Raw genomic sequence first — 14,049 nt, 5'->3', positions numbered from 1 at the left:
TGTTCATGTCACTTTTCAGATTTTCACATAAATATGTCCCAGGATCACACCTTAATTTGGTTTTAAGTAAGGCATCTCCACATAATTTGATTGTGTATGATAACATTTAAAATGATCAAAATGCAACGTGGGTATCATTAATGGGTTAGAATATATACAGAACACGATAGCTCTAAATTCTAGGCCTGTATTACAGCTGAGGAATAAATGTTGGTGTAGAGTTAGAAGTCAAGTGATATGTAACTCTATCCTTGGTTTTTTCAAGTTAGCATCCCAGTTGGGATGACCCAGGGAGGAATGAAAGAAGAGTTGGCAGAAACTGAAGCTGCTCAGTCCTAACCCTAAACTATTAACTTGGCTGAAAAGGACTACACAGAAAACAGTCATCATATAATGGAATAAAAGAATGTTTAGATGAAATATCATACCAATAATTGAGAAATGTGTCATTATCATACCTCATCAGTAAAGAGCCATTAGCAAACAAAGATCAATCCATTTGTTTTCTAGGTTTCTCTGACTGACTGTCAAAGTCAATGTTTTGTGTTTGTAACATAACGCTGAATCTACTTATCCAAGCCAAGGATAGCTTGTAGCCATGCCACTTGCAGGAGAAGGCAACATGTACCAACCAGAACTGCTAAACCATACATCCAGCTAGGTATGATATCCAACCTTGCCTATATCTGTCATAATACATATTCACACAAAAGCATCGTGACCAATGGTATGCTTTATCTTGATCACCTGAGGCACAGGTCTCTCTAAGAGAAGAGAAGAACTAGGAACCATCTTCATAGTTCCAGATATCTTCTCAAAATGTGCACCTCTACACTTGGAGTTCAATGTGATAAACTTAAGTGATATACTTAAAGTGATATAGTGAAGTCAGAATAAGTAAGATGATAATAAATTACATATTCTTACTTATAAAGATCAGGCTGAGGTTGCTCACATTCAATGGTAGCATGTAGTTGATCAATATCTTGTTCGCTGTGAAAGGTCTTTGTATCTTGGACTGCATAGTAAGTCTGGAACAAAAAAGGTATAGCTACTAGCTAGGTAGTTATACTTACAGGAAAATAACAGTGAAATTGGAAACAGGAACTTTGAACATGAAACACAGCTCTTCTCATCTTTCCATCTGTGGACAAGTAGTCAAACACTACTGCAAAATTCTGCAGTTCTGAATAACCACTGAAAAGCTATCTTTGCAGATAGACATTCTGAAATTGTAAGTAAACCAAACCATTTTCCATGGCTCTACTATGTTAAATTAGCAACTGTATCAGAAAGCTTATATTTTCAAAAGGTACACAGCTAATTTTCCAAATAGATTCAAATTTGGATATACCATATATTAAACCAACGGTGAGTACTCTTTTAATTATGAGGAGTCACATCCATCTCATGGGGAGGGTGAAAGCAAGTGCTGCAGTGGGCAGGGTGATAGTGCAAAGCAGACTGGATTGCACAACACAGGTCATTCAGCTACAGAATTTGTGTGTTCCCTGCTGACCGGTGGCAGGATAGAGTCCCGCGCATTTGTAGCAACCGCTGCATCAATATCTAGCAGCCCGTTGGGTTAAGATCTAGGACTGTAAAATAATGGGCTTTGGGGACCCTGGGCCTGTAAGAACCTGTCCCTCTCCTACACAAAACATGTCCCAAATTAACAAAATGACATTTTGACATTTGACAAAAATATGAACTAAATTCATACTGCCTAGTATCAAGGCAGTACCTGCCTGACTTTTAAAAACTAATAAGACTGACACCTGGTTCATACTTCGATGGCTGGCCACCAGGAAATGCCAGGATTGTAAGGTAGCAAATACAGTGGCCAAAAAAACCCCCAAAAAAACAAACCAACCATGGACATGTCCATGAAATCAGCAGACACTAAGCTCAACTTGAAGCTGACGTTTTAGGAAACCCATTCTAGATATGGAGGTGAGGGTGGTAGAATTCATTGAAGTGCTAATGGGTTTACTGCATAAATCTATACAAGTCTATTTGGAAGAACGTCTCACTGAATTAAAATGCAGCTTATGCAGTGTCATCCAAGGGGCATGGAGGGTCAAAAAAAGGCAAGATGGTGCTCACACTATTGCAAATGAAACCCTGCTCCTTTTATAGGTGTGCAATGTTCGCCTGTTTTGATCCCCCTTCAGAGGTGATGGTTTGTCTTATGTCTCACCTATAAAAGTAACACTGTAGCTTTCGGTTACTTAGTCCTCCAGTAACATAGATACTTTTATTCATAAGCTGAGGTTCTGTAACACAAGAGAAACACCCAATGCCTTATATTCAGCCTTAGACCGTCATTAAACTAAACTTGTTACCTTATGACTCGATTCACCATCCAAACTAGCTGTTGTAACAAAACATGTGCCATCTGATCGACTACTTGACAACAATATTAAGTCACAAGGGAATGTTTCATCTTCTTTTACCATCACAATGTCTCCAACCTAGGGGGAAAATGTACAGGGAAAAATCCTGATTAGAATAGAATTAGAGTCACTCATCTTAAAAGTGAACACACTGTTACCATCACGATAAACCAAAATGTGGTTTGTCTGTTTTAAGGCTTAGTATGATGTCCAGCATGATATATAAACTCAACAAGATTGTTTAATGTGACACATAAATCAAATGAGTATAGTTTAAAATATTGGCTTAGTACTGTACAATGAACCAACTGGCTTGGTTGGAGAATGTTTTAAGCCACTGTGTAGTTTTGTTGTTTGTGTCTTAATGGGGCTTAAATCCCATGTTTACACTTAGTATTAGACCAGTGAAAGTAGCTTATTCAGTAAACCATGGCTAAAACAGATCATGGCCCAGCATGATATATGAACCCAGTCATTAAATGGATTAAACCTAGGCTGCAACATATAATGTAATTTGATTTGGATTTAATCTCATAAAGTGAATAGCATCAGTGATTAAACCATGATTCTTTTTGTGGCTTTACTGGCAGACCAAACTGTAGCATAGCATGATATGCACACAGGGTTGCAGGATTTGTGAATTTCTGATATAGTCCTCCTTTGTTATTTCTGTCCAAGCCTTCACACAATTCACAGAGCTACAAGACAAGAACAGCTACAAATGGAGGAAAAACAAATTAGGATTTCACTAAACTAGTCATGATAAATTGGATAATCTTCAAAATTAACTCTGGCTTATTTCTGTCTTATTCAGGAAATCAATTAATAGAATTAGTACTTCCTCACAGTCTCCTGTGCTCCTCAGCTGCAATACTATATAGCAGGTGATAAACTGGGGAAGTGCAGTTAGAGCAAGAAATGAAATATGTGTTGAGACACTGCACCGCAAACATCACTCCTCACATACTTGCATGTTGCACTGTAACACAAGTAGAAAAGGTTTGTGTTGTGACACTGAGATGTCACAATGCAAATTTTGTCATTTTGATTGGTGACAAGATGGCTAGCTGAGAAGCCGCCACCTAGAAGCATATTCTTGAAATGTGCTAAGCTATAATTCCCATGATTTCCTGCTACCTTGACTGTGATTGCTAGAACCTATAGGATTTTCTAAAGTACGGTGATTTAGGAGTAAATAGGAACAGAGGAACACTCTTGAACACAAGCAGAATTCTGGGGGGTTTATTTAAAGTTGTACTTTTAGACTTATTAGCTCCAATGGAAACTAACTGTTAATGTAAATGAAGGGTCAAACTCAATGGTTCATTACAGGTATACCAAAAATACAGGAATACATTCAGCAACAGAATTAATCTGCATCGATGAAGCTTTTATGAACAAGTTTCATTTTGGAAGATTCCAAGCTTTTAAACAGAAAATCAAAAAAGTTTAAAGAACAATGAAATGCCCAATGTTTTTCTAATAGCATTCCCTCAAAAAAAATACCTGCAGATAATAGCTTTTAGTTTTGTTTTTAAGCTCTGTTTAAATTAGAACAGGGTGAAAAATGTGGAAACATTTCTGTAGAACGTATAGTCATTTTTCATGCACCAGTGAAGTAAAACAATATGGAAAATTCTCTGTAGAGGAATGGAAAAGGCACATCAAGCAAGCACAAGTACTTACTGACCTAGAAAAAAACTAAAACTGTAAACAATGTAATTTATGAAAAGAACACTCCAAAATTGCACCTCTTTGCCATTCATTAAAGCAGCTCCTCTTTTTCTCAGCTTCCTCATGAGCCTGAAGAAAAACTGTTTAGCTCCTTTAAGAGTTGCATTAACTTTAATTAGTAAACTACTTAAAGCAGTGGTAGCCTTTTTTACGCTCATGTCACACAGCAGCCTGGAAAAAAAAATTGGACTGCTTTACTTAATACAGAAGTGCTTCTGCTTGTGAGAATCCTGAAGCACTTCTTGAAAGCCATTTCCAAAGCACGGCAAGCCTTGTGAAATACAGTGAGGCTGCAGACCTATATTCCCTTCCCTGGAACACACTATTAAAAATCCCTAGCTGTCAACAGAATTACATGCCTTGATCTGCTTTAAATACTTTTATGTCTGAAACTTACAATACCTTAAAAATTAACAAAAACATCTGGTAAGGAGTCAGTGACAAACCCCTTCCTTATTGTGCCAATAAAATAACAGGATGTATCCATATAGTCACTAGAAACTGAGCTCAGCTTGAGGAAAACATTGCCTTTAATTTGTAGTGGAGTAGAGTTCACTACTTCTGTGTCATGTGTCAGCCTCAGCTGTCATGTATGGATACCCATGTGTGTGTGCAGGAGGGAGATATTAGATTTGTTTATTTACTTTTCAGCTCAGTGCTCATATGTACCATCCTTGCAAAAAGATATGTAGTGGCTGAAATGAATTTTAGTCTAGAAAAGATAGTGCCATAATAAACTTGCTGGTGTTAAAGGCGCTAGGCCTCTAGACAGTGGTTCCCAGACAATGGCCTGCAAGGAAATGAGAAGTTGTATTATAATAATACAGTATAGCCCCATTCACCTCTTAACAAATCACATTCTTATATGCGTCCTACAATATTCTCTGATTTTAAATGATGGTGCTTTTGCATGACGTACTACATGTGGATTGTTGTTCTTCACACATTCGGAAAAATTGGTCAGTCTAAAAATGGAGAATGGCCTTAATCTGATGTGCTTAAAGTAACTTTCTTACCAGGTGATCGTCAAATGTATTCAAAGACATGGTAGTGGTCTGCATAAAGGAAATGATTAAGAACAAAGGTTCTGGCATTAGCTGTCATTAAAGGGTTATGAACTATTGAGTTAAGCAACAATTTCTTCCCATTTTGGTACTAAGAAGCAAATTCCCAATTTTGCTTTTATTGAATTTTAGTTTATTTATTTTATTTATGATTTGTATATTTGTTATATTGGCTTCTTTAGATTAAGTTGAATTAGCCAGACAGGATTTAGGAAGAAGAGGGAATGGCCTTGAGGGAGGGAAGAAAGAGCTGCTACTAAGGCAACGGTCAAATAAAAGGGGCCTGAATCTGTGACAAGAATATAATGTACCTAAATGTCCCTACTTCACACAAAGATGGGGGGGGGACGCATTCAGACTTGCAGTATTCTCTTATTATAGCTCTACAATAAAAGTCATACTAACCCACGTGACATTGGTTTCGTAGTCCAATCTACCTTGAAGGGTTGGTAGACTGTGACAGCCATTATGGGAAAAAATGGTTTTTTAAATGGCTCTGAGAAACAATAAAAGAATCAGTTTCCCATGGCATAAAAAGAGTGCTTTCAAAATCCAGGAAGAAACTGAATCTGAATAATTCTTCTTCCATAAATTAACAGCATGATCCCATGCATATTTATTTAAGTTTCACTATATTTAAGTAATTTTACTGAACAGGACAAAACAACAACCAGCCAGGTAGCCAATGACCTGCTTTGCCTTCATTCTTCTCATACTGCAATTCCTTTCTGCAGCAAAAAAAATAAAGTTTAAAAATCCCAACTGCCCATTAAGCGGGTATGTAGCAAAACTGCCCCTCAGTAAACTATAGAGGGTTGAGGAAACAACATAAGCAATCATCATTATAACACAGAGATGTTGTGGATAAAATTAAGTATCCTTCATTCTTTCCTATCTCTTTCTATAGAGATTGCACCCATCTGATCTTTTATGCTTTGAGTTGCTATATATAAAGTCATTTTAGATCAGCAGAGAAGAAAATCTACAAAGATTATCGGTGTTGTGATATTCAAGGTGTTAAGGGACCCTTCTGTCTGTACTATATGCATTCATGTTTGCCACAATCCTGGACAAGACCCCCAAGAGTCACATCATGAAGCTACAAGAGTTTGTCACGACAGAGAATCATCAAGAAAAAGAGAGTGCTCAGAACTGAGTTCCCCTTTTCAGACAAATAGAATTCTTAAGACCCATTGGTTCAATATCCATAGGATGTATAAAGTTCAAATTACAAAGAACTAACACTGGCTGCTACAATACCGGTCTTACTGGCTTGTCTTCTACTCTCTCTCTAATCTTGTTTGTCTAAAACCTTATCCCCAGCTGCTTTAAAAATTCTGAAAGATAGTACAAGTGAAATCCACCCAAAGTAGATTTGATTAAAGCTATTTACATTACAACATTCTACTTTGTAATTTTCCTATCACAGGGAAACTCAGAAACAACACCAACCCCTGGGAAACCTTAAATACTAATACATTTCTTAGCACCTATATATTAACTTTATTACGATCATAACCAGCATAACTACATTTCTTATATTTCTTATACGATTCATGTACTGCAATCCCATTTATGTTGGACGTGATGAAATAACACACTTTGAGCTGAGAGGAAAATGCAACGTAGTTGCAGATAGTAATACTTAGCTACTTTGTGGCTAATCATAGCTTAGCTACTATCATGACCAATCACAAAATATTGCTTGGGTGCAACTCAAACATTCTTACCTTAGGCAGACTGATTCATGCACATAGTGAGATAAGATCTCTTTGTTCACTTGATGGATAATGGAATTGAATTTAAAAATGCAGCAATAAAACAATTTTAAGAAATTGAGGGTGTTGATGTCTGGTAACTGCAGTGAATTTAGAATTTCTTCTTTTACGGCTCTCTATAATATCAGTTACTCTATATAAAAAGTTTTATTGCATTACTGGATGAAACGCCATATTACCATAATAGGAAACCATTAATGGCACACCCTTTGGCAATATGAACTGTAACTTCATTAACCCCATATTATATTTATTTATGAAATGTCTATCTGCCATGTGTGAAACCTGCAAAAATACACACCCTCATATCAAGAAACCTCAATCCGATAAGTATATTTAATGATCCTTGATCCTTACTCTTAGTTTGCGGCTCTGTTTTCGAACCAGTTTGCCATGACGAATAAAATGAACAGGACACTGGTTCATTGCATTGTCAGCTTTATGACGAAGCCAATCTTCATATCCCTGAATGAAACAGCAAAGGAAAGATACAGTCAAATGTATCCTGGAAGAAGATAATGGCAAACTACTGGTGCATTGTGACCAAAACAATTGCATGGTTGTGTCCAACTAAACTCAACTTGAAGCTGTCTATCTCTTTTATCCCTTGGCCTATTATGCACCATACATTAGAGAAACTATAATATAAAATATATTAGATAAAGTAGGGCAGGGAAGAAGAGTTGAGAAATAACTAATCTGGATCCCATAATGAACAGGTGGGGGAGAGCATAGGCTCAGAACCGTAAGAGCAGAATCCCTGCTTCCAGTATTGACCTTCAGGAGTCAAAACTATAAAAGAAAACAATTGGCCACCCTGCCTGACACATGGAGAAAAGCCGCTTTCCTCTGAGTAGCAGTCAGGCAAGGGATTTCCTCATCATCCTTCTGTGCAAAGGAAACCTTCCCCACCTTTCCTGAAGGCAAGCCAGAACTTGGTTTGGCAGCCGCAGACAGCAAACTGGGGCCAAAGAAGGTCTCACCAAGGTCACTCTGGCTAGATGGGTCAGCCTGGGGACCAGAGACTTGTCATACCTGCCTTAGTGCTAACTACCATGACATTTTCACCAAGAACCACTTGACCCTTGCTCCTTTCATTCCTCCCAAAAATACTGTAATTCTTACAATGTACAATTATCCTTCTCTGTTTGTATTATGAAAACTGAAGCAATGCGATTACACATATATTTTGTTCTACAACACAGACGATTAGCATACGTAATTTGCTTTCGACAATAACAAGCTTTAAACTTTACATACTCAGCAGGTTCTAAGGACAGAGTTTAGAGCTGAAAGTGAACTTGGAAGCAGGAGCACCTTCAGGGAGTGTCAAAAAAAGTCACGAAGGATTACTGTGACCACCCAACTGAAGCACCACCCCTTTTGTACATGCATTGACACAAATATAAAAGAGGTGGGGCTTAAATGACATGGTCCAGTTCTATCTTGACTTTTTTTTTACATGCTTCCTACAGATACCCCTCTTAGAGAGCGTATAAAGTAATTCACTGACATACTTGAGTTTTCAGTATTTATTCACATTACTTGAGGATGGAAATACTGGTCTCATTGGACTCCTCACAACAATCAGGAATCTTTTAGACAGAGCTCAACACAAAACTCAGTTTGTTTAGCTAATTAATGATTAAAAACTGTCACAAGCTATTTCTGTAATCATCACAGGACAATTTGGTATTAATACTACTGAAATACTCAGAAATTAATTCTGCAGCATAGGATAAAAAGCATTATTCCAATGCTTCAGTATCTGCATATTTATTTTCAATTTTTTTCAATTAATTACTTTATTTATTAAAAAAATAGTTAAATCCCTTTTCATCTTCAATTAACAGCATCCTTGATAGCTTACAGTGACAATTCAATAAGGATAAATAAACATAGTTTTCACATACACACAGATATAGCAAATATAACTCCTGGAACCATGAGTACAAATAAAAATTCAAAATCAAAAAGTAAGATATGCTTTCTAGAACAAAGGAAGTGCTTTTTCCTTTCCATGGCTGGCTGGGGAATTCTGGGAATTGAAGTTCACACATTTTAAAGTTGCTGAGGTTGAGAACCAGTGCTTTAGGCCAAATCTCTCAGCGTAACTGAGTGAATGTAAAGGCAGAAGGAATTAAACATGACAAAAGTCATTGCAATGAATGAGTCGTTAAAAAAAACTTTTTGAAAAACAAGCAGGCATGATCTGCCTTTAGTTCTGAAACTCAAAAACTAAAACTCTAAAAAATTAAAAACTCTTACCTGTTTTATAGCTGTTACAATGATGACAAAGAAAAGCGGGAGCCCACTTGTTACTGGACTGGTTGGTGTGTCAATAATTAACTGGGAAATAAAGAAGTGTCACATAATTTTTAGAGAAAAGGGGGCTTTTTAAACAAAGTATAGAATTTTCAAACTAAAGTTTTATGAAAACGAACACTGGTCTTAAAAAGCAGTGAGGTACAGCTTGACAAAGTATTCTGTCTGAATAATCACTACACAGCCTAAATATTAAGGCAACTGCGAAACTTGAAGAAATCCAGCCATATTGCTAATTGACTGGAATGACTGATGGTGCTGTTATGTATTATGCAGAAACCACTGTTTTGTCCCTTAGGCTGACTTAGTTAGGGCTCCTTCAAATATACCTTTATGATGCATGTCTTCACAAACACGTTTAGGGATTCATGCTTAATATTTTACAGCACAAGTGTGATGTAAAGTGTGAAAATGGCTATTCTGACTTTTCCAGAAGTTTCTTTTCCAGAGTTTCCAAGCTCCAAATGCAGAGATTTGCAAAACAGGGATCTTTAGAGTTTGGAACATTTTCTGTAAGATCAAAGCAGCTATTTTGAAGTCAAAAAATTTCATACACTTTAACTACCTTTCTTTGCATTTTCTCCCCTACATTCTGTGTGGCCTCTGTATCTAAACTAAGGAAAGAGGTGTATTTTACCTGTACAAGAAAAATGATAAGAAAGTAGAAGTTTGCTATTCTTCGGAACTGCTCAAACAAGTTCTTCGGTATGAAGTTCCAAAAGGTGTACTGAAAAAGAAGGGAAAGTTAAGGAGGGCTATATCTTAACTTACACAGACATTAGACATGATTTATTTTTTTCTGGGTCAGTAGCACAATATATTACTTAATGCTGGGAATATACACAGTATATTGCAAAATAATTGTATGATCATAAAAAGGTCATATGTTATATATTATAGGTCTATGTGGGTCACATTAAAATAAGTGGATTAATTAACCTAAAATACCATTTTTCAGCTTTTCAGAGAAGATGGAGTGTACCTTTCTACATTTAGCTGTGGCAATCATTTAACAAACTTCTAGGGAGTGTTGATAAATTTGGTAGTAGTTTGTGAAATACCTCTGAGCAATCCAAAAGGAAGAATATCAAACCTGGATTGTCCATTTTATGGGCAGACATAAACTTGGCTTTAAAGTGATTAAGGAGCACTTCATGCCGAATTGATGCCCTAAGATAATCCGGTTCTTAGAACTAATTTAAACACTATTCTATGGAAGAATTGAATGTATACTGGGATTTTCTGGAAGAATACCGAAATAATGGAGGAATGGATTGTGAAGATGGCAGAGTTTGCAGAAAAGGCTAAACTGACTTGTCTGATTAAGGGGGAACAATAATTACTTTTATAAAAGACTGGAAACCCTTTATGGACTTTTTGCTGAAAATGGATAAAAATGAAGTGGTGATTTCTGGATTTACTGATTAAGAAAGGTTGTTCATGGGAAGAAGGGAACCAAGATATGTAATTTGGGAGGTTGGGGATGGTAACCACTACATCTGTAAGTGCTGCAAAGATTGGAAGTAGCCTCTTTTCTTTTTTCTGTGTCTCTTGCTGTCCCTCACTTTTTCTTTTATTCTTTTACATCTTTTTCTTTTCCCTAGTTTCCTGTTTAAGTTTTGAAGTTTTTAAATCTTGTGTAAGATTCTGTTCAATAAAAACCACACACACACACACACACACAGTATATATGAACTTACACTAAAATTTTTACTTTAGATCAATTACAGAATGGTAATGATGAGTTTTTATAATTTTTTAGGTTAAAAGATAAATACCATTTATTTGTTGCCACCCACTGGCAGTATTTACAACTATAATATTTACAGACATCTTGATTTGGACCAGCAACATTTTCAGCTTCAGAGATACCTAAATTATTAGAAGTGATTACTAAATCCTACAAGACAAAAAAGCCCACAATTAGTCTTTAGCGGTGTTAGCGACAAATCAATTTGATGTGCAACTTTTAAAGATCAAATGAAATAAGGATTTGGAGATCCTCATTTTGTCTAAACAATGGGAAACTGCTAACTAACCTTAAGGTTAGTATCAAAAATTTCATTAGATCTTAGGTTATGACATATTCAACAAAAATATTATTTCAAACATATTGGACTTCACTGCATTTTTATAGGAAAGGAATGAACAAATGATCATGTTGTGGAGAAGCAATAAGAATAACAATTAATAAATATATTTTTGTGATGTTTTGTGAATGGTAAGATTAATATTTTTGATGTCCATATTCTTTTGAACTACATACCTATTATGTGGAAATTGATGGCTGGACATCAGAAATTGATTCTCTGTGCCCTTCTTATTGCTAAGAGACTAGTACTTCAATACTGGAAAGATAAGTTTATGGCCGCAATTATTTAGTACACTGAAGACCTGATGTTACTTGCAACTTATGAATGAATTGCTTATAGATTTGTATAGATAATTACAATGAAATGTAGTCATCCTTTATTGAAACAGATATGTAAAATAGATACATACATGTATGACAAACCTATATATATTTATATATATATCAAATTGTTGTTGTTGCTGTATTGATTTCTTCTTCCCTTCTTTTTTTTCTTTTGCTATTATTTCTTTTCCTTCACAATGGAATCCAATCGGTCTGAAATATTTTTGATTGAAAAAGTTGTATTTTTTAATTAAATGAAGGCAAGATGATGATGATGATGATGATGATGATGATGATGGAGCATGGAAACAAATACCCTACCTATGCTTGGGTGCAATCCCAAAACATAATATATTATAAATATTATAAATATATTTATACTTATTAAATATAATAAGTATAAATATAATTGCGTCTTGGGTGCAATCCCAAAACATCTGGAGCACCACTTTAAGACCATCAGCATTGACAAAATTACCATCAGTCAATTGCAAAAGGCAGCTTTACTTGGAACAGCTTATATCCTGCGACGATGCCTTTAACACCATCAAACAACAACATCTGCCTTTCCCAGGTCCTTGGGAAGAACTCTATCGGTGGATAAAAATGCTAAATCCAGTCTAAACATCTAGCTGACTGTGTGACCAACAATAATAATTAGGGAGCATGGAAACAAATACCCTGCGTATGCTTGGGTGGTATAGTGAGCATAGTTAATTTGAAAAAGCTTGTGGCAATTCAAAAGGGACCAATCTGTGGTTTTTCTTTCCTGATATGGAAAAAGCTACTTGTTCAATCAGAGTTCCTATAGACCCAGACCTAAATTAAAAACCCCTTGGCTGGATTTTATGCTAACCCTTCCTCTGGACAAGTCCCATTTTAGAGGAATAAAAACATGATACTATAATTATATATTCCATTGCTAATTTCTTTATCAAAAATATCTTTCCAGTTGCTATTTCCATTTATACACCATATTTTGTCCAGAGGGTATTCATTATGACTTGTACTTCCTTCATTTATTCCTGCCTCTTCATTCAGCTTTAAGTGGCAACTAAAAATACCTCTATTTGAAATGTTAAATATGTTGGATTCATAATGCAGTGATATCTGTCCACACCACAGAAATACCAAAATCCACAATTATTATTAGTATTTCTTCTAAATTTTGTTGGGATTAGACATGCCTCCAAGCAAGAAAATCCTAACAGAAACTGCAGGGAATATCCTGCTAAATATTAAATAAGTAATACAATCAGTTCTTTTGAGGTGGTTTTCTGATACAAGTGATGTTGAAAGTTAAATACTGATATTAATTTTATTTTCATCTCAAAAGCAAAGTACTTAGATGACCCACCAGAAAAGACCCACCAGAAATAAGTGAATTTCTCTGAAAGTAGCTTCTGATTCAGATAGTGATGGGGGTCTACCTCACAATAAAAATGAATCCCATTAGTTCCTCATTTTTTTAAAAGAGATGAGATTTCCCATTCATGCATTTAATTTATTCTGGTACTACTTTAATAGATTTGGTTTATGGCAAAATGCAGAGTGGGGCTTAGCTTGCACTTTCAGGTTTTATTATGATATATTCTACAGAGAGCTAGTTTGGCATAATGGTTAAGACAACCAGGAGACTGGGAGTTCCAGTCTCGCCTTAGGCACGAAGCCAGCTGGGTGACCTTGGGCCAGTCACTCTCTCGCAGCTCTAGGAAGGAGGCAGTGGCAAACACTTCTGAAAAACCTTGCCAAGACGACTGCAGAGACTTGTCCAGGCAATCGCCAGGAGTCAATACTGACTTGAAGTATGTGTGTGTGTTCTAAATACACAACAGAATGAAATGATGGAGTGGACAGAAATAAAGTAGGACAAAAAGGCGTGGCTGTGTGTGGAAAAGTCTGTCTTGTAGTCCTTCCTTTCCCCGTTGTTGTTAAACAGGCCCACTTCTTTACAATTATGGTTTTGGGAGTTATTCCTGGTGGTCTGCTTCATGGTCTAGGTGAGACCCCGGTTGTTGCTTGGAATGAGAGGGCAGCTGAGGCTTTGGATGAGATCGCGCCCCTGCAACCTCTCCTTCCTTGTGGATCCTGTTGCTCTCCATGGTTTATGGAAGAACTGAGAGAAACGAAACTGGAAAAGCAACATCTAGAATGCTGCTGGAGGTCGATGAAGGATGAATTCAATCAAACATGGGTGAGAGCCACTATTAAGACCTATCTAGTGGCGGTAAAAGTAGTGAAGCAACAATACTTCTTTGCCCTTATTGCATCCACGGATGGCTGCCCGGGGGCTTTTTTTAGGGTGGCTCAAGCCCTCCTGGGGAAGGATGACTCAG

At 36.4% G+C, this 14,049-nt stretch overlaps 1 protein-coding gene across 11 annotated transcripts in view; it reads right to left on the bottom strand.

Moving 5' to 3' along the window:
- Nucleotides 1-14,049, bottom strand: part of ATP11A (ATPase phospholipid transporting 11A) — a 122,897-nt gene that overhangs the window by 44,474 nt on the left and 64,374 nt on the right. For all 11 annotated transcript variants that reach the window (XR_015795401.1, XM_088136524.1, XM_088136528.1 and 8 more), the window contains 5 exons: nucleotides 9,935-10,024; nucleotides 9,241-9,321; nucleotides 7,330-7,437; nucleotides 2,346-2,474; nucleotides 928-1,031 (listed from right to left, as the gene is read on the bottom strand). Coding sequence is in view for 10 of the 11 variants with exons in the window: in XM_088136524.1 (XP_087992650.1) it covers nucleotides 928-1,031; nucleotides 2,346-2,474; nucleotides 7,330-7,437; nucleotides 9,241-9,321; nucleotides 9,935-10,024 (512 nt within the window). In the remaining variant the exon portion in view is untranslated. The remainder of the gene's footprint in view (nucleotides 1-927; nucleotides 1,032-2,345; nucleotides 2,475-7,329; nucleotides 7,438-9,240; nucleotides 9,322-9,934; nucleotides 10,025-14,049) is intronic.

This window comes from Python bivittatus, unplaced genomic scaffold (assembly GCF_059951505.1).
Source record: "Python bivittatus isolate LINGU-HERP-01145 unplaced genomic scaffold, Pbiv_v1 ctg000060_np1212, whole genome shotgun sequence".
NCBI lineage: Eukaryota > Metazoa > Chordata > Lepidosauria > Squamata > Pythonidae > Python > Python bivittatus.
The sequence above is the reverse complement of the archived record's forward strand: the minus strand, read 5'-3'. Positions and strand labels throughout refer to the sequence as shown.